Below are 20,158 nucleotides of genomic sequence, written 5' to 3'. Positions count from 1 at the left end.
GGGTCATGTGGCCAGCATGACTAAGCCGCTTCTGGCGAACCAGAGCAGCACATGGAAACTCCATTTACCTTCCCGCCAGAGCAGTACCTATTCATCTACTTGCACTTTGACGCGCTTTTGAACTGCTAGGTTGGCAGGAGCAGGGACCGAGCAACGGGAGCTCACCCCGTTGTGGGGATTCGAACTGCTGACCTTCTGATCGGCAAGCCCTAGGCTCTGTGGTTTAACCCACAGCACCACCCATGTCCTCTAACTGTGGAAAGGTGGCATACAAATAAAATGATGATGATGGGGCACCCCTTCAACCACATGACACCTTCTTTCACTATAGCAATTGGCTTTGCCTCTGCTCTTGGCAATTTCCATGGTCTAGTCGAAAGGACTTTCCTATGGCTGTCGCTTGACTTTCACCACCTTATCTTATCTTACCACCTCCTGAACCCAGAACAAACAGTGGGAGTGATGCCCTCTGATTTGTTCCCTGCTTATTGTTTTTGTCCGGTGGAAAAACTGGCACCTAGTTATTTGCAAAGGCAGTCAACTGGCACAGCCTGTTCCTTCACCGCTGGGAAGGGTGCCGAGTATTTTCATGTCTGTGTATTCTTGCATATTACTTCTTCAAAAACAGGTCTTGGTGGCCCAATATTTTGTGGCACCACCCGGCTAAGGGTTCCCAGCCCATGAGGTAAAGGGAGCCCTGGCTGACAAAGCATCCAGGTGAGTTGAGCAGATGTGGGAGTTGGGCAGCAGGGCCAGGAGGTCAGGACAACCCGCCCTGCTTCTCCTTTCCTTGACCCAAGCTTTCAATAAAGTAACGTGAAGCACAAAAACAAGTATGTGGGAAGAAAGCCAGAAGGGCAGTTTTGGCTTTCCAGTGTTTTGAACTGTCCGTCACAAGTATACCTATCTCTGTTGGACAGGAGTCTTGGGTGTGTCTGAGGTGCAATGAGCTCCTGGGTCTCTAGGGACAAATCTTTTCTCTTGAGGCCAAGGTGGCAGATTTGGAAAAGCGAAGAAAGGCAGAGCAGTTGATGGATGACACTTTCAGGGATGTTATAGCTGTGTCCCACTCCCAGAATGGTAGCTCCGCTGCTGTCAGGGAGAATGAAGGTCTTAGGGAAGGAGAGTACCACTCTGAGGAAGAGGGAAGCAGTTCCTCCGAAGGGACCCGTTGCTTAGGGGATGAACAGCTATCCTCTTGATCCTCTTGTGCTGTCATGGTCCAGTTCACGGGCAATCGAAGTCCCGGCAGGGGACGTCAGGACCGGGGGCAAGATGGTTGCGTGGGAGTAGGAACGGGGGTCCAGAAGCCAGGAGTCAGGAAGCCAAGAGTCTGAGGGTCAGAGAGCTGGGAGTCAAGAAGCAAAGGGTCTGAGGGTCTGGAAGCAAGGACTCACGAAGTCAGGGTTCCAAGGATCAAGAAGTCAGGAGTCTGAGGATCAAGAAGCAAGGTGTCAAGAAGCTGCAGCCCTCAGTAGCTAATGGGGCTAAGTTGCAGCTTTAGGTGAATGTAGTTCTTGGACTCCCCTTTTTTGGGATTACGATACTCCCCTTTTTTGGGTTGTGATAAGATCAGCTCCATATTTAAGGATTTGCCAAAGGGAGGAGGGGAGAGGGACTCTTTAATCCATCAAATAGATGCAAGAGAGCAACCAAATAAAGGAAAATAGTGGGTTCTTTGTCAGTCCTTCACACAAAACCCAAGCCAATAAAGAATACCCTTCAGAGCTGATGTACAGAATGGACTCTCTTATCTGCATATAGCTTAGCTTATCCTGACTCAGCTGTGGAGCCTATTGGACAATCACCCAGGAGATCCCATGACTCCTACTCCCACCGCTCACAACAGGCGCAATATTGAAGAATGGTGGGGATGGGTGCACCCATTTCTCAGCAGCCTAGCTCTGCTGGCAGTGGGAAGCAGAAGCAGGTCATGTTCTAGAAGCCCAGTTGCTGTGACGTCACAGGAAACCCGTTGGATTCCAGAACCACCTGCCCCTTGGGAAGTCTGCCTCCAATTGCAGAGGGACCCAAGTGATTCTCTCACTCACGCAGGGCTTGTTCAGTAAGTGGCTTTCTGGAAGGGTGGGAGAAGAGCCAGGCTGGGTGTGGAGTCATGATGTGTAGGCCTCAGCCACAGCTTTGGGATGGACGTGTGTTCTCATGGGATAAACAGAGTGGAACAGGTGCATGAGGCTCAATTCTTGAGTTCTAGCTGGTCTACAAGGGAATGGGGACTCATGTTTTCATTTGCATGTCTCTGATGCGCTGGAATGTATATTTGTGGAGGGCTTCTCTTTCAAATCCTACAAGGAAAGTTGATTCTGCTACAAAACTCTTAGTCTAGGGTTACCAGACATCCCCGTTTCCCGGGGACAGTCCCCAGATTTACAGATCAGTCCCCATACAAAATCCATTGAAGCTGAAATGTCCCCGGATTCATTGAAAAAAATCTGGCAACCTTATCTTAGTCAGCTGAGGCACACCTACTGTGTGTAGAGGGGGAGCAGTCAATCTTCACTTTAGGAATACTCTTGAAAGATAGCCATCTGGGCATAGTCGAAGGACTGGAGAATTTTGGACTGCTGTGCCAGAGAGTTTTCTTCATTGATCTTACATTTGTATCCAGCTTTTCTTTCAACATGGAACCCAAGCTTCCCCGATGGCTCCTCATCCAGACAGTGACCAAACACAGACCTACTTAGCTTAGCCGGGTGCTGAGTCTTATCATGTGCGTTAAGACCTCATACCCTGGGACCAACATTTTGTTGCCTTTCACAAAGTTAGTCAACACTACGGCCAAGACAGGGAGGGTGGCTAAGACAAAGCCTACAAGCTCACTCTTCTGGGATGATCCTACAGATGATGCTGGACTACAGCTCCCATTGTTCTCCATGCTGGCTGGAGCTGATGGGAGTTGAAGTCCAGTTGTATCTGGAGGACCACAGTTCCCCATGTAAAGAGGAAGGATCAGATATAAACATAATCGTACATATAGTCTTCGACATCCAAAAGGTTTTAAACATTCATTTCCAGAAGTGTGGGCTGATGAATTGTTTTGTCTGAGGACTCAAGTATTGCACAGTCTGAATGAGGTCTAGTGATGTGCATGGAAGTGTTCACACACCAGGAATAAGTGGTGAGCTCTCTCCCCATTCCTCAAATGTAAGGACAAATCACAGTGGCCTAGTCGCTTGCTAACCGAACCCTTTCACCACAAGGGGCCTCATGGTGGTTTTCTCTTTCTCCATAGGCTGCCTTGGAGTCCCATGCCCCACCTGTCGTTCCCCGGGGATCATGTCCTTCCCAACACTTTCTTTAGGGAAGAAGCTTCTTTTGCTGCTGCCTCTCCTCATGTGCTTTACATCCAGAGTTGGGGGAAAGATCTTCGGACGCTGTGAACTGGCCCACTTATTGAAGGTGTCTGGCTTGGAAGGTTACCGTGGATACAGTCTAGCTGACTGTGAGTGCTTCTCTCCATCTCTCCCCTCCGTCCCTCTCACCTGAACTGAGGTCAACCCTCATGTGTGGGGAGCAGGATCTCCTGGCCCTCCTGTTCAGGACCTGGGTATTGGGGTGGGGTGGTTGTAATAATCAGGGCTGCGTATTCTACAGCAGAGCTTTCCAAACTTTTCCTGTTGGTGGCACACTTTTTAGACATGCATCTTTTTGCAACACAGTAATTCAGTTTTACTAGCAAACCAGAAGTTAAACTAACCCCTTTCCAGTCCCAGGAGGAGAAGAAGAGTTTGGATTTGATATCCCGCCTTTCACTCCCCTTCAGGAGTCTCAAAGCGGCTAACAATCTCCTTTTCCCTTCCTCCCCCACAACAAACACTCTGTGAGGTGAGTGGGGCTGAGAGACTTCAGAGAAGCGTGACTGGTCCAAGGTCACCCAGCAGCTGCATGTGGAGAAGCGGAGACGTGAACCCGGTTCCCCAGATTACGAGACTACTGCTCTTAACCACTACACCACACTGGCTCAGGGAGCGTTCATGCAACAGACCTACACACTGCAGATGACACACTAATGTGTCACAACGCACAGTTTGGAAAGCTCTGTTCTACAAGCATGTGCAAGGGCAGTAAAAAAAAGTGTCACATGAAATTTAGTGGTGAGAATGTGTGAGCTTTAATCCCCAAAAGGAAAAGGCATACTTCTAGCTCTCATGACTGTGAAGAGAAAGACTTGGAAATGTACGTTTAGTTATTTATTATTTATATATTATGACAATTTATCTACTGCTTAATTGCAGTCATCCGTCCCTAAGCGGTGTATGGGAAACTGAAGACACTGAAAATGAACATTGGTTCAAATTATAAAATCAGAATTCAGTTAAAATGACTGCTGGCATAGCAATTTCCAACAGGCTCTGGAAGTTCAAAAGGGAGGGACCTCATCTGGAAAGCGGTTCCATAAAATTGGGTCCAAAATGCTGAACGGACTCTGCCTTGGAAATTTAAGGTGTGCATCTTAGCCGGGGGGTGGGGTGGGGAGACTGCTACCAGTGTCTCCCCTGGAAACCTCAAGGCTTGGGCAGGATATAAAGATTCAAGCAGTTCAAGGGGTATCCTGGGCCCAGGTCGTAAATTGAGACAAACACCTTGAGCCTGGCCCAGGTGTGGGCAGCCAGTGCAAGCTTTCGAGCACTCAAGTTATGTGCTGGTGTTGCTCTGTTCCCGTCAACAGTCTAGCTGCAGCCTTTTGCACCAGCGGCAGCCTGCAGGCCAGGCCCAAGCATAGCCTTGCATAGAGTGCATTGCAATAACTGAGCCACCTTGCTGCGTGAAGCACTATGAAGCATGTGTGCACCCCTCCTAGCTCCTTGCCCCTCCCGCATGACTGACAGAAGCAAATAAATTATGCAAAACAAGGACCTATATGTAAATATGCTTAATTTGCATAATTTATACAGGTGGCCCAAACCCCAGCATTTCCTGGAGCAGAATTTGTGTTAATCTTGGCGCAGAATTCCTGGATCCTTCTCCCTCTCCACCTTATAGGGGTCTGCTTGGCCTTCTATGAGAGCCACTTTGACACGGCAATTGTGGACCACGAAGCTGACGGCAGCACCAGCAATGGCATCTTCCAGATCAACAGCCACCTTTGGTGTGAAGATTACAAACACTTCCAGCCGAACTTCTGCAAAATGCATTGCAGCGGTGAGCTCTGAAGTGGGTTGGCTTCAGTTCTACATCCTGGCATTAGAGGGAGCTGCTCAGCAGCCATATGGGACCAGGTTGCAGCAGAGTTCCCTGCAGGGACTGCAGCATCGGCTGCCGCCTTTGCTTGTAAAGTCCACTCAGTGGAGCCTGCTTCCTGCATCCTGCGTGAGCCACTGATCTTGGACACACACCTTCTGATTGGAAGAGGGCAAGCACAGGGACCTAGGGAGAGAGACACTGGCTGCCTCCTCCAAGGTGCTGCAATTGAAAGATCCATGCCCAGACAATGTGGCAACAAGGCAGAATTACCTGTGCCCCAAGCCTGCTTCCTCAGAAGCTGGCCAAGCCAGACCCAGGTATCATGCAGAGAAGCAACAGGCAAACATCCACGCAGGTGGGAGACTTTGATTCCCTGCCGTCCTCTTATAGAAGGCATGGGGAACCCATGTTGTTGGAGTACAACTCCCATCAGCCCCAGCCAGCCTGACCAATAGTCAGCGATGTTGGGAGCTGTAGCCCAGCAAATTATGGAGGGCTGTCCATCTCATGGCATGTTTATATCCCCTGGCAGACATTTTGGGGGTTTCTGTACTAGGGGGATGTGCTGGTCTGCAGAGATATTCTCTTTCCAATAGGAAGGCACAAGACTCAGGCTAAGGAGCTGGTTGAGGAGAGGCTCTGGAGGGATGTTGTAACTCATGGGTCACCTCTGCAGGCGGCTTCTCTGTTGCCTCAGCCCCTCATGCCTTCTTTTCCTCTGTCCCCACAGATCTGCTGACCAGTGACATCAAGGATGACATCGTCTGTGCCATGAGGATAGCACAAGGACCAAGAGGCCTAGGAGCATGGTATGGGGATCTCTCGGGGGCAGCGGGGTAGAATCTGGTGACCACCACTAGGTCCTGCGCTTCTGCTGCATGCTAAGCAAAACAGGAGAATTTGTTAGCAAGACACCGTGGTGATATCCAGCCTTACTGTTAGTCCCCATCCTCTGGACAACCAGCCATCAGAAGGATCTTGTCTCTTAAGATGGATGGTAAATCAATGTTGAAAAAATCCAAAGAAATCAAGCAACAGAAATTATTATTAAAGTATAGTGCAGAATTGCAGCAATCTTTTTTAAATATAATACATAGCACTTAGAAACCACAAACACAAGGATTTGATGCACAGGATAACTTTAAAAATAATAATGAACAATTGCCCTGCAAAGCCACAAAATCCCCAAATAAAAATCCCTCATTAAGTCTGGTACACTTTTAAATAACAGAGAGATTTCAAAGTCCACAAAATTCAGATCTCAATGTTAGCTGATCGGGAGTCATTGGGCCTGTTCTTACAAAATCTTGTTTATGGCAACCTCAGCAGACTAGATTTGTTCATTGATTGAACAAATGTAATAACAGCCCCACAGTTCAGGGGTAAGGAAGCTGTGGCCCTACAGATGTTGTAGGGCTGACTCTCATCACCCAGTGAACTTCATGGAGATTTGGACCCTGGTCTCCCACATCCTAGTCAGGCACCCTGACTATTACACAACACTGGCTGCCCATGGTGGTGGACTCCAACCCCTATCAGACCCCTGGCAGCTACCCCAGCCTAAGGAGTTTATCACAGGCTCATAGAAGATAGAAGCTGCCATACTGAGTCAGATCATTGGCATGTCCCTCTCAATTGTGCCTAGACTGACTGGCAGTGGCTCTTGAAGGTTTCAGGTGGTCTCTCCCAGCCCTATCTGAAGATGCTCCTGGGGACTGAACTCAGGACCTTCTGCAAAGCAAACCAGATGCTCTACCATGGAGCTACGGCCTGTAGAGGAATCATATTGTAGGCCTGACATTATAGATTCCTTGACCATTCAGATTCCAGTGGACCATTATGTCTCTGCAGCTGTGCAGAAGCTAGTTGTCTGGTTATGGTGGCCCTTGCCAGTCTGGTGCCATCCAGATGTATTGGATTACAGTTCCCATGAGCCCCATCTGGGACAGGCATACGACGCAGGGGCTGATGGAAGTTGTAGTCCAAATCATCCGGTTGGTGAAGACGGAGTTATGCTCAGGGCTTGGAAAGTTCATTTTAAAAAGGACTTTGTTCCAATTCAGCCCCTCCAAAAAGCAACAAACTGTTCTAGTAAACTTCACAGCTCAGTTCACAATTCAGTCTCGTGGTTCTCAGCATTTTCCCCTAGTGTTCAGAATTTTAAATTGCTAAAGTATAAAATCTGCTTAAGAAGACTAGGTAAAGGTAAAGGGACCCCTGACCATTAGATCCAGTCGTGGCCGACTCTGGGGTTGCGGCGCTCATCTCGCTTTACTGGCCGAGGGAGCTGGTGTACAGCTTCCGGGTCATGTGGCCAGCATGACTAAGCCGCTTCTGGTGAACCAGAGTAGCACACGGAAATGCCGTTTACCTTCCCGCCGGAGCGGTACCTATTTATCTACTTGCACTTTGACGTGCTTTCGAACTGCTAGGTTGGCAGGAGCAGAGACCGAGCAACGGGAGCTCACCCCGTCGCGGGGATTCGAACCACCAACCTTGTGATTGGCAAGTCCTAGGCTCTGTGGTTTAACCCACAGCGCCACCTGCACCCCACTTAAGAAGACTAAGAAACATATTTTCAAAACCCCACCATCCCCAGTATAATGTGAACACTTGTTTCATTTCTTCTTTGCAACAATCATGAGCTTTAATCTTAAACTGCAGCATACCCTCCAACATTTATCCGATGAAAATAGGGACGTCTCATTCCATAAGGATAATTTTACTATTTATACCCCACACATCTTACTTGGGTTGCCCCAGCCACTCTGAGCAGATTCCAATATATATAAAAACATAAGAGAACATTAAACATTAACAAAAAAAACCCTTCTCTATACAGGATTACATTTAGATGGCTTGGGGGTTGGATAACTCCATACCCTCCAACATTTCTCCGATGAAAATAGGGACATCCTAAGAAAAGAAAAAAAATACAGGACGCGGGTGGCACTGTGGGTTAAAGCCTCAGTGCCTAGGACTTGCCGATCGAAAGGTCGGCGGTTTGAATCCCCGCAGCGGGGTGCGCTCCCGCTGTTCGGTCCCAGCGCCTGCCAACCTAGCAGTTCGAAAGCACCCCTGGGTGCAAGTAGATAAATAGGGACCGCTTACTAGCGGGAAGGTAAACGGCGTTCCGTGTGCTGCGCTGGCTCGCCAGAGCAGCGATGTCACGCTGGCCACGTGACCCGGAAGTGTCATCGGACAGCGCTGGCCCTTGGCCTCTTTTGAGTGAGATGGGCGCACAACCCTAGAGTCTGTCAAGACTGGCCCGTACGGGCAGGGGTACCTTTACCTTTTTAAGGAAAAATAGGGCATTTCAGGATCATATCAGAAACTGGGACAGCTTCTCTAAATCAGGGGTGTCCCTGGAAAATAGGGACACTTGTAGGATCTGCAGCAGCATCACTTTTCAGATAGCTAAAAATGGTAAAAGCAATGACCACAATCAAACACAGATTGAATTGAATTAAAAATTGTCCTAATCTCCACCATTTAGCTCACCTGGAAATTATAGGAACTACTCTCAGGTGTGATCCAGAGGTTTTTGAATTTATTCAGTGCATTAGTTAATTTGAAAGAGTTTCTTCCAATACTCTTCCTGTCTGTTTCTTTGGGACTTGTACAGCAGAAGCTATCCTGTAAATTTACATTCCATATTTATTGAGTTTATCCATGAATTTCTCTTTAATGAGATTCCTTTCTTTCTCTCACTCAGGATGGGTTGGAGGGAAAATTGCGAAGGCCTTGATTTGTCTGCCTGGTTGAAAGGATGTGTTCTGTGAGAGAATAACAAGGAGGACAGAAAGGCGGCTGTGGAAGGGCTGGGCGCCGGATGTGTGGCTTGCGGCCTGGGACTACTGCCTTCCTGGAGCTAAATAGTGCTGCATGAATAAACTCTTTTAAAGCTCTCGGCTGGGCCCTGCAGTGGGGAGAGTGATTGTAACTTGGACAATGAGAACCAAATCTTGTGCTATAAAAATATTTCTTCAGACTCTGTGATTTGAGGTACTGTGTATTGCAGCTCATGTGAGGGGATGCGCTGGGATCTATGATGCCTCAGTTTTCAAACTGTATTCCAAGAGGTCCCTCAGGACCTTATCAGGGCTTCCTCAGTTTAAAGATCAGTAATGGCAAACAAGATTCCTGCAAGGACAAGTTGGTTGTTTATTTTGTTAATTAAATTTGTATGCCACTCTATACCCATAGAACTCAGGGTGGTTCTCAACATAAAATTACAACATCAAAAATACAAAATATACAATAAAAATAAGAACGGGGACAAATAAGCCACCTTCCACAGAACATTTGAAAGCCTAAAAACGTTTTATGAAGGTGCCAACCAAACCTCCCTGGGGAGAGCATTCCACAAATGGGGAGCCACTGCAAAAAAGGCCCTAGTATATCCCCAGTTTAAAAAAGGAACATAGAATTCTTACATTTTATTCTTACATTTATTCTTATATTTTTTTATTATTACATACATGTTCTTCTCCCTCTCCCATTTTTTCCTTGCAACAACCCTGTGAGGTAGGTTCTGCTAAGAGATGGGCTGTGTACACACCATACATTTGAAGCACATCCTCCACTCCTCACACCTGTAATTTCCTTTTCACACAGCTAGAATTCTCATAATCCTTAACAAACTACAGCTCCCAGGATTCTTGTGTTTATGCTGCCAGAGTGACTGGAACAAGGGCTTCATGTCTGAGTAGGGATTTGAATCCTGGCCTCTTGTGTCCTAGACTGAGATTCTGCCCACTACACCACAAGCCAGCCTTCAGTGGTTTGCATTGCAAAAAGTGGTGGCCAGTTGTCCCTGGGGAAGTCCAGTCCAACACAACCACTTAACCCATTGAGGAATCCCTGAGAAGCTTCCAAGGCCCCAGGCTTCTCCATAATGCAGTCTTAGAACCACTGGGCAAGATGCATGCATCAGTTTCACAGGCATATGGCCACTGTTAATTGGGGGGGTTTGGATAATTCCCACAATTTGGGTTGTTCCCTCCTTTTATTAATAAAAGGGGCAAATAAGAGACAACATTACGGAGGCATGTACCATCATACACGGTGTTGAGAAAATAAGAATCTGGAGTCATTTAACAAAGTGATGTTATAGTAGCAGAGTTGGAAAGGATGCAAGTCATCTAGTCCAACCCCTTTCTATGAAAGGTACCAGCTGCTTGGCAATGAGCTCATGTTCTACTTGTGGGTTTCCTGGGGCCACCTTGAGAACAGGATGGTCTGCCTTTGGCCAGATTTAGCAGCTAAACCTTTACATAATGTAACCTTTGGGAGCGCAGGGTTCAAATCCCAACTATCTTCCAGAAAAATAGCTGACATGCTATCTACCCTTGGGGAGAAAGCACTGACATGGGCCAGCAACAATCGCCTAACCTACCTTACAGGGTTGTTGAGGAAATAATGGAGAACCATGTACAGCACGTGTACAGAAGATAAAGCTGGAAGATTAATCCTTTTATAAGGATTGAGGTTCTGAGCCTATTGTACAAACAATATTGCCCATTATGGCCAATTCCACACCCCTGCAGCTTTATTTTGGCGTCTTTGACCTCTATGCATCTCTCCCAATATGCATGTTGTTTCTTGACCAATTACTTCCCATTTTCAGGAGCCACTGCAGGGATGCACACATTGTGGCTGCATCATTAGTTAAAATACAGTATTAAATCCCACAATTGCCTCAATAATTAAATTCCCAAAAAGCAAATAATGAAAATCCATATTTGCCCTGGAAGATGTAAAATGTGCCCCAATGTGAACAACACTTTATATAGCCTCACTGTTTTTCATTACAAGATTGAGAAAATAAGTCACTGGCTGGTGGTGGTTCATGTATGCAAGTTTGTATGTAAGGACAACAGGATTTGCAGGTTGAGGTATCTTTTCCTAAAAGTGACCAACATGGGCTACTTTGCACTTAATTTAATTTCATGGTTGGAGGGGGATTTGAACTCTAGCTACACAATACTTGCATGTGTTTTCCCAAATATAAGGGGCAGCAGATCCCTTGAAAGTGGTACAGCTTGGCAAATCCAGTGATCAACTCACCCAGAAACAAATGTCCCCACTGCGGAAGGATGGGTGCATCCAGAATTGGCCTCCAGACTCATGGTTAAAACTTTTTTTGAAAGACAATCTTATTGCCACTTATGGCTACAACACACTGCAGCCAACTAGTACTAGTGTAGCATGCAATATTTGGGTGTTTTAAAAGGCTAGCATTAGTTATGGTGCGTGAGTGTGTATAGAACACCTAAGGGAGGAAAAGTATGGGGGTGTCGAAAAGAGAATTAAACCAAAGGATGGAAACATCTAGTTTATGTGCAAAATGCAACTGAGGTTTTACAGTTAATGTGGTTTGACCTAATGTGGCTCCCAAGTGTTGAGACCAAGAAATGGGTCTATTGAGCTATTCACCAGGCATGGCAAACTATTTGACAAAACCACAAAAGTCACATTACAATTCATTAGAGCACAATCTTTATTAATTTAAACAGCTTTTAGTAGTTTCATGCAGTAGCTACAATACAGGTGTACAGCAACAATGTTTAGTCAGTTAGTTAAAGGAAAAGATTGCAGGGGAAGGTTGAGGTTTTTTGCAAGCTTAAAAAAGCAAGATGACTACTAGGGAATGTATCAAGTTGTTTAATTCATGGTTCGCCGGACCTTTTGCTTTAGTTTAAACAAAACTTGTGCAACCATACATTGTGACATTATGTTAGGGGAAATAGGGAAAACACTATGGAAAACACTTGTTGCAAATTCTGACTGGAAACTACCCAAACAATGTAGCACTTACCCCATATTGTCACAACAGTAGAGTGCTAATGTTTGAGCAGCATCTGGCCAGAGATTAATCCTTTTTGGTGCAGGACCCTCTAGAAGCCACTTCATCAAGGAGCACTTATGAGTACAGGCTACAGAAGCGCTCCGAGGTGAAGTAGCCTATGGAGGAGAAAGGAGTCACACCTTTGGCAGGGAAGAGGACACAAAAAGCCGAATATACCAATGGACAAGGTCTCTGAAGAGTGAACTGGAGCCAGAACCTCACCCAAACAATGAAGCACTTTCCTGGTCTAATGCAACAGAAAGTGCCAGTGCCTGGGCAAGGTTCAGTAAGGCTTGGCTCAAAGATCATCCTGTTAGGATACACAGAAGATAAATAATCCTAGTCTGGTCAAAGAAGGTTTGACTTGGTTCCAGGTGATGAGGAAGTGCAGGCTTTGCTTGTATTCCCTGTAAAATAGCAAGAAAAACAGTGTTAAAGATGTGGAAGGCAGGAAGGGACTCAAAAATCACAAGATTTAAGATTGGGGAAAGATCGATACAAGTTACAGAAGAAATCGTTGTTAAAAGCTGCTGTAGCTTGTAGTTTGTAGCTCAGTCAGGCCTGAACTCCACACAAACAATATAGCACTTAATTGACTCTGAATATAAACAAGCAAGTGCCACTGTCTGCGTGGAGTTCAGAAGGCCCCAAGTTTCCATATCTGTGCGAATGGGGAAAAGTTTGCACCCATAAGATTGCTCTGGATCTCCTCTTTGCGGTCGCGATGGGGTTCGCAAACAGCTGATTCTGGTTTAAACTCTGCACTCAAAACAGAGGATACTGAACAGCACGGGAAAAGGTACCTTGACCTATAAAGAACACAAGAATAACCCCACGCTGCTCAAAACACGTGAAATGCTAAAAGCATTAAAAATAAACGAGATTTGCACTGGGTTGACAAAAGCGGAGTGAAACGGGCTAGTCCAATTGCTACCGCTAGAGGCGCCACCAACAGTTGAAGCACCACCCTGGTAGTTTTAATGGACGGCAGCCAGCAGTGTACCTGGTTGGGCATTTGACCAAGTCAAGAAATTTTAAGCGAAAACCTGACCAAGACGTTGCCAATATAATGAAGCACTTTCTCAGTTTTAAAATCACAAGGCAGTGCTATCGTATTGGCGGCGTCCAGGCAGCGGAGAAAGCGTGCTTGGGTCCAACCCTCGTGGATCGGATGCAGTCCCGACCCAAAAAACCCCCCAAAAAACCCCGCGAAATGCCAAAGAGATCCTTCACCCCAGCTGCAGAAAGGATGCCAAACCAACACCAAAGAAAAGGAGACCCAACTTCCTCCTCCCGTCTACTGGATCCCCACAACTCAAAACGTCCAGTTTTTGACCATCTCAAACACGTGGCCTCGATTGTGGAAAATTACGTATTAAGTTGCCAGTCTTCTGGGAAGACAAGACTCTTTCAAAGCTTCCCCAAACCAAATGAATACGCCTCCCCAGTCCCCATATGAAAAACCCCCACCCAGTTATCCCCTGCCTCATATTTACCCAACAAAAACATTCAGGGTTAGGTAGAGGTTTTTGCTGTGTTAATGCTTAAAAATACAACCAGTTAAGAAAAGACCATTCCCCCTCCAAGTGTCATTGCGCGGTTTAAAGCCCCCCAGCTCCTACGTCTGCAAGCTATATACAAGGTACAAATTTCTGCATCCCACCTCCCGGAAGCCGCAAAAAAAAATTACAATTTTGAAGGTAAAGAGACCAACCTGAAAGGTTTCACGTTCGGGGAACACACACACACAAAAAAGCCCGGCCCGTCCTGCAAATTTCCACGAACAGAGCCAAAAGAATCCCAAGAATTTAAACCTCCCGGGCAGATCAAGAGATCTCCCCTTGGCCGTCCCAAGATCCCAAGCATGGTTTGGGAGAGGTCTTCCCAAGCCCACCAGCGCCCCGATCCCTTTCCTCCAATGCTCACCAGCCGTGCCATCTTCCGTGGTGGTCTCTGCTCCTGGGGTCCAGAGATGTGCTGTCCCACTCGAGGGGCGCCCTTTATAAAGCCTGCAGCCTCGAGGGTGCCATTGGCTCGCCACTTCCCTCCATTGGCTATCTTCCTCCAATCAAGTTCAAGAGCTGGGGTCCCCTTCCCCTCCCACCTTTCCCTGACCAAGCCCTTGCCTGGTGAATGGATCAAGGAATGGGTGGGGTGGAGAGGTGAAACAATCAAGGGGGTGATGGAGGGCAGATAGCGCAAGCCTTTGCTGGAGACAATGGGCCAAGCCATCACCCCCCACACCCAGGAAGGTGGGTAAGAGAGGAGAGCCTCAGGCATGCAGATTCCCGCCCATCCCATTCCAATGGGCCAGCCTTTCCTTAAGCCCTGGGGAGTGAGAAGAGTCCCTTTGTTTTAAAGAAGTTGAGGTGATCATCATGCTAAAGCCAATTATTTTGAATCAATTGAAAATGCCAAAGTATTGGGAGGAAGGAGGGAAGTTGGAAAGAAAACCTATAGGCTTGTATGATCTATTCACGCTGGAGGGCTCATCCATTTTATTCCTTCCATTTTAACCTTCCAAAACCATTTCCCTCCCTCCTGACTTTATGTGATTCCTCTCTTATGTGCACACTTCATTTAATTTTGTTAAGAGATTTTTGTCCCACTCTACACACACACACACACACACACATGTTTTTCTTCTCAGGGTTGGTTAACAAAAATGTAAAACCAAAAATGGAATCCGTTTTTAAAAGCCAAATAATATGCAGGCTTCACATGATCAACAGATTTCGCAGGATAAATAACAATGTATATATGTGTTATATATATGTATATATGGTTTTATAAGGCCAACCATCTATAGACTTCACACGATGACTAGCAACGTATATAATATGTGTGCATGTATAGCTTCATCAATCTCTATATGCTTCATGCAACTGATGATATAGGCCCTTAGCTATGAAAGCTGGTGCCAGATTTCTTTTAATTTGTAACATGTCAGAGTATAACAATTTAGGGTTTGGCACAGGAGCCAATTTTATGAGGTTACCCTGGGAACTGTATAGCAACAGGATTTAAGCCTAGTCCTAGCCCAACATGTTGGCAGCAGCACTAAAAGCCAGCATGGTCTGAGCAAGGAAATCTCAAAATCTCCAGCTGAAATTTTTCCTCTGACATGGACACAACACGTGGTCTTAGCCAGCCCCAGCCCCCCAATTTCTTAGCCTCAATCCAACATCGTCTCTTCAAGGACAATCAAATTGATCTTGCTTACAGTTAATAAGATTTAAGGTAGGGAGCACACCGACACTCAAAATTGCAATTTAATAATAACCCAGAATTATTATTAACCAGCCCCAGAGCAATTGATCACTGAAGCTGGCCACAGTTATCCCTGCCTGCTGTCTCAGGAAGACTAGATGTGCTCAGTGCAGCATCCATGACTTCCCCTTCCCCATTTTACTTTCACAACATCCCTGTGAGGTAGGTTAGGCTGAGAGATAGTGGGTATCCCCAGGTCACCCTGGTAACTTCATGTCAGAGTGGTGATTTGAACCCAAGTCTCCCCAGTATTAATCTACCATTCTCACCGCTACATCCCACCCCACAATTATTATTTTATTTTAAAAAATGTTTTGTATTTTTAAATACAAGCATACCTACTCACCATGAAGTTGTGACACACTTTTTAACAACAACAACAAAAAGAAGTGCTGGGACTGCATACTCTTGAGTACCCCCTGAAAAAAGCATTGTGCATAACAATTTAAAATGTAAGATTCTGAGAATTTTCACATGCATACTAAATATTTGTGAAGCATTTCCGTCCCTTTCCATTCCAATCTGTTTTAAGTAAGTTAAACAGTTGATTTTGAGGTGTGTGTACAGGGTGCAATGTTGTTCACCATAAAACCATAAACAGGTATATTTTGCACTTCCTCAGAAGAAAACAGAGCAGCTTAAAATCCAAAATATGCAGGTAATTAATGCTGACCTAATTTGACGGGTATAAGGGCCACAATACAATGATTCTGAATAACTTCCAGCAGTCTAAAATGCTCAGTCTTATTATTGTTGATGTCCCTAGTCAATTTCTATTGGCACAATCTTGTATAAATATCTACTCTGTCAGAAATAAGTCACGTTGAGTTAAATGAGACTTGCTTCCAGGAACCTGAGTATAGCATTGCAGCAAAAAAAGAAAAGAGAGGAAAAGAGAGGAAGAAAGATTGAAAACTCATACAGTATTGGTCTACTGCTGGTAATTGTCCCTGGAAATTAGTGACCCCTCCACTATTATTTATTGCTTTGCCAGATTTAGCTGCTTCTGAGGAATCCAGTAATCTCTGAGTATCCTTTGGAAATCAGCATTAGAGTGATAATGGAAGATCAAGGATTCAGAATTAATTCCCTAAACCAGGAAGGTAGATTGCCTTCTTCATACTCCCTTACACATTAACAGAGTGTCTTTTAATTCTAAGGGATGGGGGGGAGCAAGCAAATATTTCTTATTTATTTAAGAGGATTTATATCCTATGCTTCCATTGTTAAAAATAAATATTCAGAGTGTCCCACAACATATTAAAAAAAAAACCCAAAGGCATCTAAGTGTTTTGATGTGCGTTGAGTGTATTTCACAGTGGCATCTAAAATATTGAATAGATCAGATGGCCAAATGCAGAGGTAGTAATAAATGCATTTTTAAAAATTAAGTTTCTATAGTAAATACAGGCTTATATAGGCCATTTATTCTTGCTCTTTCCTTATGTCTGATATTTGCAAAATATAAATGGAAATCTATAAAACTGCTTAAGCAAACTGGGGAAAACAGCAAAATTGGTGAGGCTAACAAACCTCTCTCACACACCAATACAGAAACGTGAAATAAAGCAAAACAGGGAAAAGGAAAAAGAAATACTTATTGAGGGGGGAATTTGAGTAATCTTATAATGCATTTTAAGTTAATGGTGTTTAAGCATAACTTTGGGCCACAGTATTTGCTACAGAAATCTCTGTTGATTGAACTCTATGGGACTTTTATTAAGATTTCTTTATAAAATCATCCTTCGTAAACACACACACAAATATACACACCCTTTCCATTAAATCCATAGCAACGAAAGAAGATGTGCTAATTGGGGACAAATCTGGCTGAAAACAGGAGTTATTTTATTTTATTTTATTTTAGTCATCAGGAATCGTGCTCCAGAACTGAAGTGGTTAACAGTTAAGGTGGGGTGGAATCCTGGCTACCAGGATCAAGCTTCCCATTCTACTGGCTGGTGATGGCTTACAGCAAGGGCTGGGGGGGGGGGAGGTTGAAGATTCCTGCATATCAATAGTTTTTGGGAAGAGTCTTGTGAGGAGGGCAGTGGCAGGAAATCTTTGGCCCATAGGGGGTTGCGGTGGGGGAGGATATCTCTGCATTTGAATGAAAGTTCAATAGACAGAGAGGCTTTGTGATGGGAAGATTAAGTGTCTTGCCACCAACTATCTCAACATCCCCCACCCATCATAAGCATCTTCCTGGAACTGTTTCAGAAGCCTGGAGCCAAGGTTGACTTGCAAAGACACTCCATAATCAACTTTCAATTGATAGGGAAATGAACCTAAGGCCAAAGAGAAGTTCTCCAGGTCTGCTCCTTTCCAAGAGTTTCTGTTGCTACCTTCTCTAGAAGGCAAAAATCCTCCTTTCCAACTTCCTTAGGCCAAACTTGTGATCTGCCAGGTCATGCCTAGTGGCTTCCTGGAGTCTTTCCATAGACTGTAGGTTTCTATTTTTCTTATGTCTTCCTTCAACATGGGGGACCCATGGACTTCTGGCTACTGCTGGACTCCAACTCCCATCAGCCCCAGCCAGAATGGCCAATGGTCAGGGATGATGGGAGCTGAAGCCCAACAACACCTGGAGGGCCACAGGTTCCCCAATCCCTGGTCTATAGCTTGGTAAGTGTGACATTGCAGACACAGTCTGGATAGTGTTGTGATGGGGAACATGTGGCCCTGCTGGTTTTGTTGGACTACAGCTTCCATCATCCTTGATCACCATCCATGCATGGTGGGAATTGGAGCCAAACATCTGAAGGGCCACAAGTTCTCTGCCCCAACACGGTGCATATTAGAATAGTTTATAGTTATTTCCCAGATACTCCACAAAGTTTCCCATTCCTCTTTATATACTTGAACTTCTTGTTCTCTTATTTTACTAGTTAAACCTGCTAACTCTGTGTATTCTATCATTTTTAATTCCCCAGAATAGCTGTTTCAGCACCTTCAAGCTCACCTCACAGGCAGGAGGTTAATCTCAGATAATGGAGGCTTTGCCAAGCCTACTGTCAAGATGGTTCTCATCATGTTTTCGTGGGCAACCATGGTTGATCTCTGACAAGCATGTCCAAAGTCCGTTCTGGGGGTCTAATCCGGGCTGCCGGTTGGTTTAATCGGCCCCTGTGGCAGTTTATTTCCTGGGGTAAAATCCTAAACCTCAACAATTTCAATCCTAAAAGAAGTTCAAGAACTTTGGAGTAAAACCGGAAAAAAGGTCAACAACTATGGTTGGCCCTTTGGTCAGCCCTCATGGCCCTTCACTTCAACAAATCTGGTCCTCTATGGGGAAAAAATGGACACGACATGAGATTGCATGGGTGGCTGAAACCAAAAGTGTATTTTTAATGCTTCACTGTGTTTCGGGCCCTGGAGTGGAAAGCATATATTTAATTGCAAAACTTTCCAAAACTATCACACACACAAGGGGGGGGGGGGAGAGAGAGAGAGAGATGGCTTTAAAAGAGTATTGGATATTGGAATTAGTACAGCTATTTTTAAAAAGGGTATTTACAGAAATATGCAAAATTATGAATAGGGGTGTACAATGCAATCCATGCCTAGGTTTATTGACAATTTTTAATGAGTGGCACCCAGCAACTACAAATATAGTTTGTATATTTATGGGGAAATTTGCTGTATTAGCCTTCTAGGGGAGATGTGTGTGTGGGGGGGGAACCAATTATTTTGATAATGTTATGTTATTCTTATATCCCTTTTCTGGAAAATTAATAAAATCAAATAGAGAGAGAGAGGGTTGGACAAATTCATGGAGGAGAAGGTTATCAATGGCTGCAATGACAGTCAGAGGCAGCAATGCTTCGGAATACCAATTGCTGGAAACCTCTGGAGCAGATAGGGCTATTGTACTCGGGTCCCGCTTGCGGGTTTCCCAAGGGATCTGGTTGGCTGCTGTGAAAACAGGATGCTGGAATAGATGGGCCACTGGCTTGATCCAGCATACTCCACACACAAGTTCAGTGGTGGGACCTTTTCATGTTGCCATCAGTGTTTGTCCAAGTTGCTATGGGTTTGTGAATTGAATTCATTCTGCCCTCAAACTGGAGATTCCCAGATGAGCCCTCCATCCACTCCATTTCAGTTGGATGGATGAAAATCTACCATTTCGACTTACAGTCGCCCATTACTGAGATGGAAGCAATTCCTTCTGGGGTCAGTGGCTCGGCTCATCAGATATGCTTCAAGAGAACCAGTGTTGTGTTCTGATTAGAGTGTCAGACAAGGACTCGTGAAACCTGGGTTCACTAGATGGCCTCGGGCAAGTCAATGCCTCAGCTTAACCTACCTCACAGGGTTGTTGTGAGGTTTAACAATGGGGTGGGGAGAATATTACATGTTGCCTTGAGCTCCGTGGAGGAAAGATGGGTGGGGAATGTAATCATACACAGGGTTCTCTAGGGGTTGGAAAGTATTGGGTGACCCCTGAGATGTGTGGGAGTGGTGGCTGGAGCAACACAACTTGCTTTCTGAGGTATCACTTGGAGGTGAAGTGCCCTGCCATCTACATGGTCTTCTCTATTTAATTTAATTTAATTTAATTCATTCATTTATACCTGGCATTTGCTCCAAGGTAAATGTAAAGGACCTCTGGACAGTTAAGTCCAGTCAAAGGTGACTATGGGGTTGTGGCGCGCATCTTGCTTTCAGGCTGAGGGAGCCAGCATTTGCCTGCAGACAGCTTTCCGGGTCATGTGGCCAGAATGTGGCTCAACAGAACACTGTGACGGAAACCAGAGCACACGGAAATGCCGTCTACCTTCCCGACACAGCGGTACCTATTTATCTACTTGCACTTTGATGTGCTTTTGA

General features: G+C 45.4%; 1 protein-coding gene across 2 annotated transcripts; it reads left to right on the top strand.

Annotated features, from left to right (window-relative positions):
- The first annotated feature begins 1,948 nt into the window (after positions 1-1,948).
- LOC310667811 (sperm acrosome membrane-associated protein 3-like) lies at positions 1,949-9,196 on the top strand. 2 transcript variants are annotated; one of them, XM_083420771.1, is made up of 5 exons: positions 1,949-2,065; positions 3,254-3,463; positions 5,005-5,163; positions 5,936-6,014; positions 8,921-9,196. In XM_083420771.1, exons 2-5 carry the CDS (start codon positions 3,298-3,300, stop codon positions 8,985-8,987), a joined length of 471 nt encoding a protein of 156 aa, XP_083276897.1. In that variant the 5' UTR covers positions 1,949-2,065; positions 3,254-3,297; the 3' UTR covers positions 8,988-9,196. The 2 variants fall into 2 exon arrangements, with proteins under 2 accessions (XP_083276897.1, XP_083276896.1); XM_083420770.1 differs by having other exon boundaries at positions 2,058-2,186.
- Positions 9,197-20,158: the final 10,962 nt, after the last annotated feature.

Source organism: Podarcis tiliguerta, assembly GCF_965153285.1.
Source record: "Podarcis tiliguerta genome assembly, chromosome: 17".
Taxonomy (NCBI): Eukaryota; Metazoa; Chordata; class Lepidosauria; order Squamata; family Lacertidae; genus Podarcis; species Podarcis tiliguerta.
The sequence above is the reverse complement of the archived record's forward strand: the minus strand, read 5'-3'. Positions and strand labels throughout refer to the sequence as shown.

Excerpts from the sequence above, each read along its gene's own strand:
- LOC310667811 (XM_083420770.1), top strand. The coding sequence starts at position 2,117 with ATGATGTGTAGGCCTCAGCCACAGCTTTGGGATGGACGTGTGTTCTCA. Across the intron at positions 3,464-5,004 it reads TGGATACAGTCTAGCTGACT|GGGTCTGCTTGGCCTTCTAT; the intron begins GTGAGTGCTTCT and ends TCCACCTTATAG. Across the intron at positions 6,015-8,920 it reads CCAAGAGGCCTAGGAGCATG|GATGGGTTGGAGGGAAAATT; the intron begins GTATGGGGATCT and ends TCTCTCACTCAG.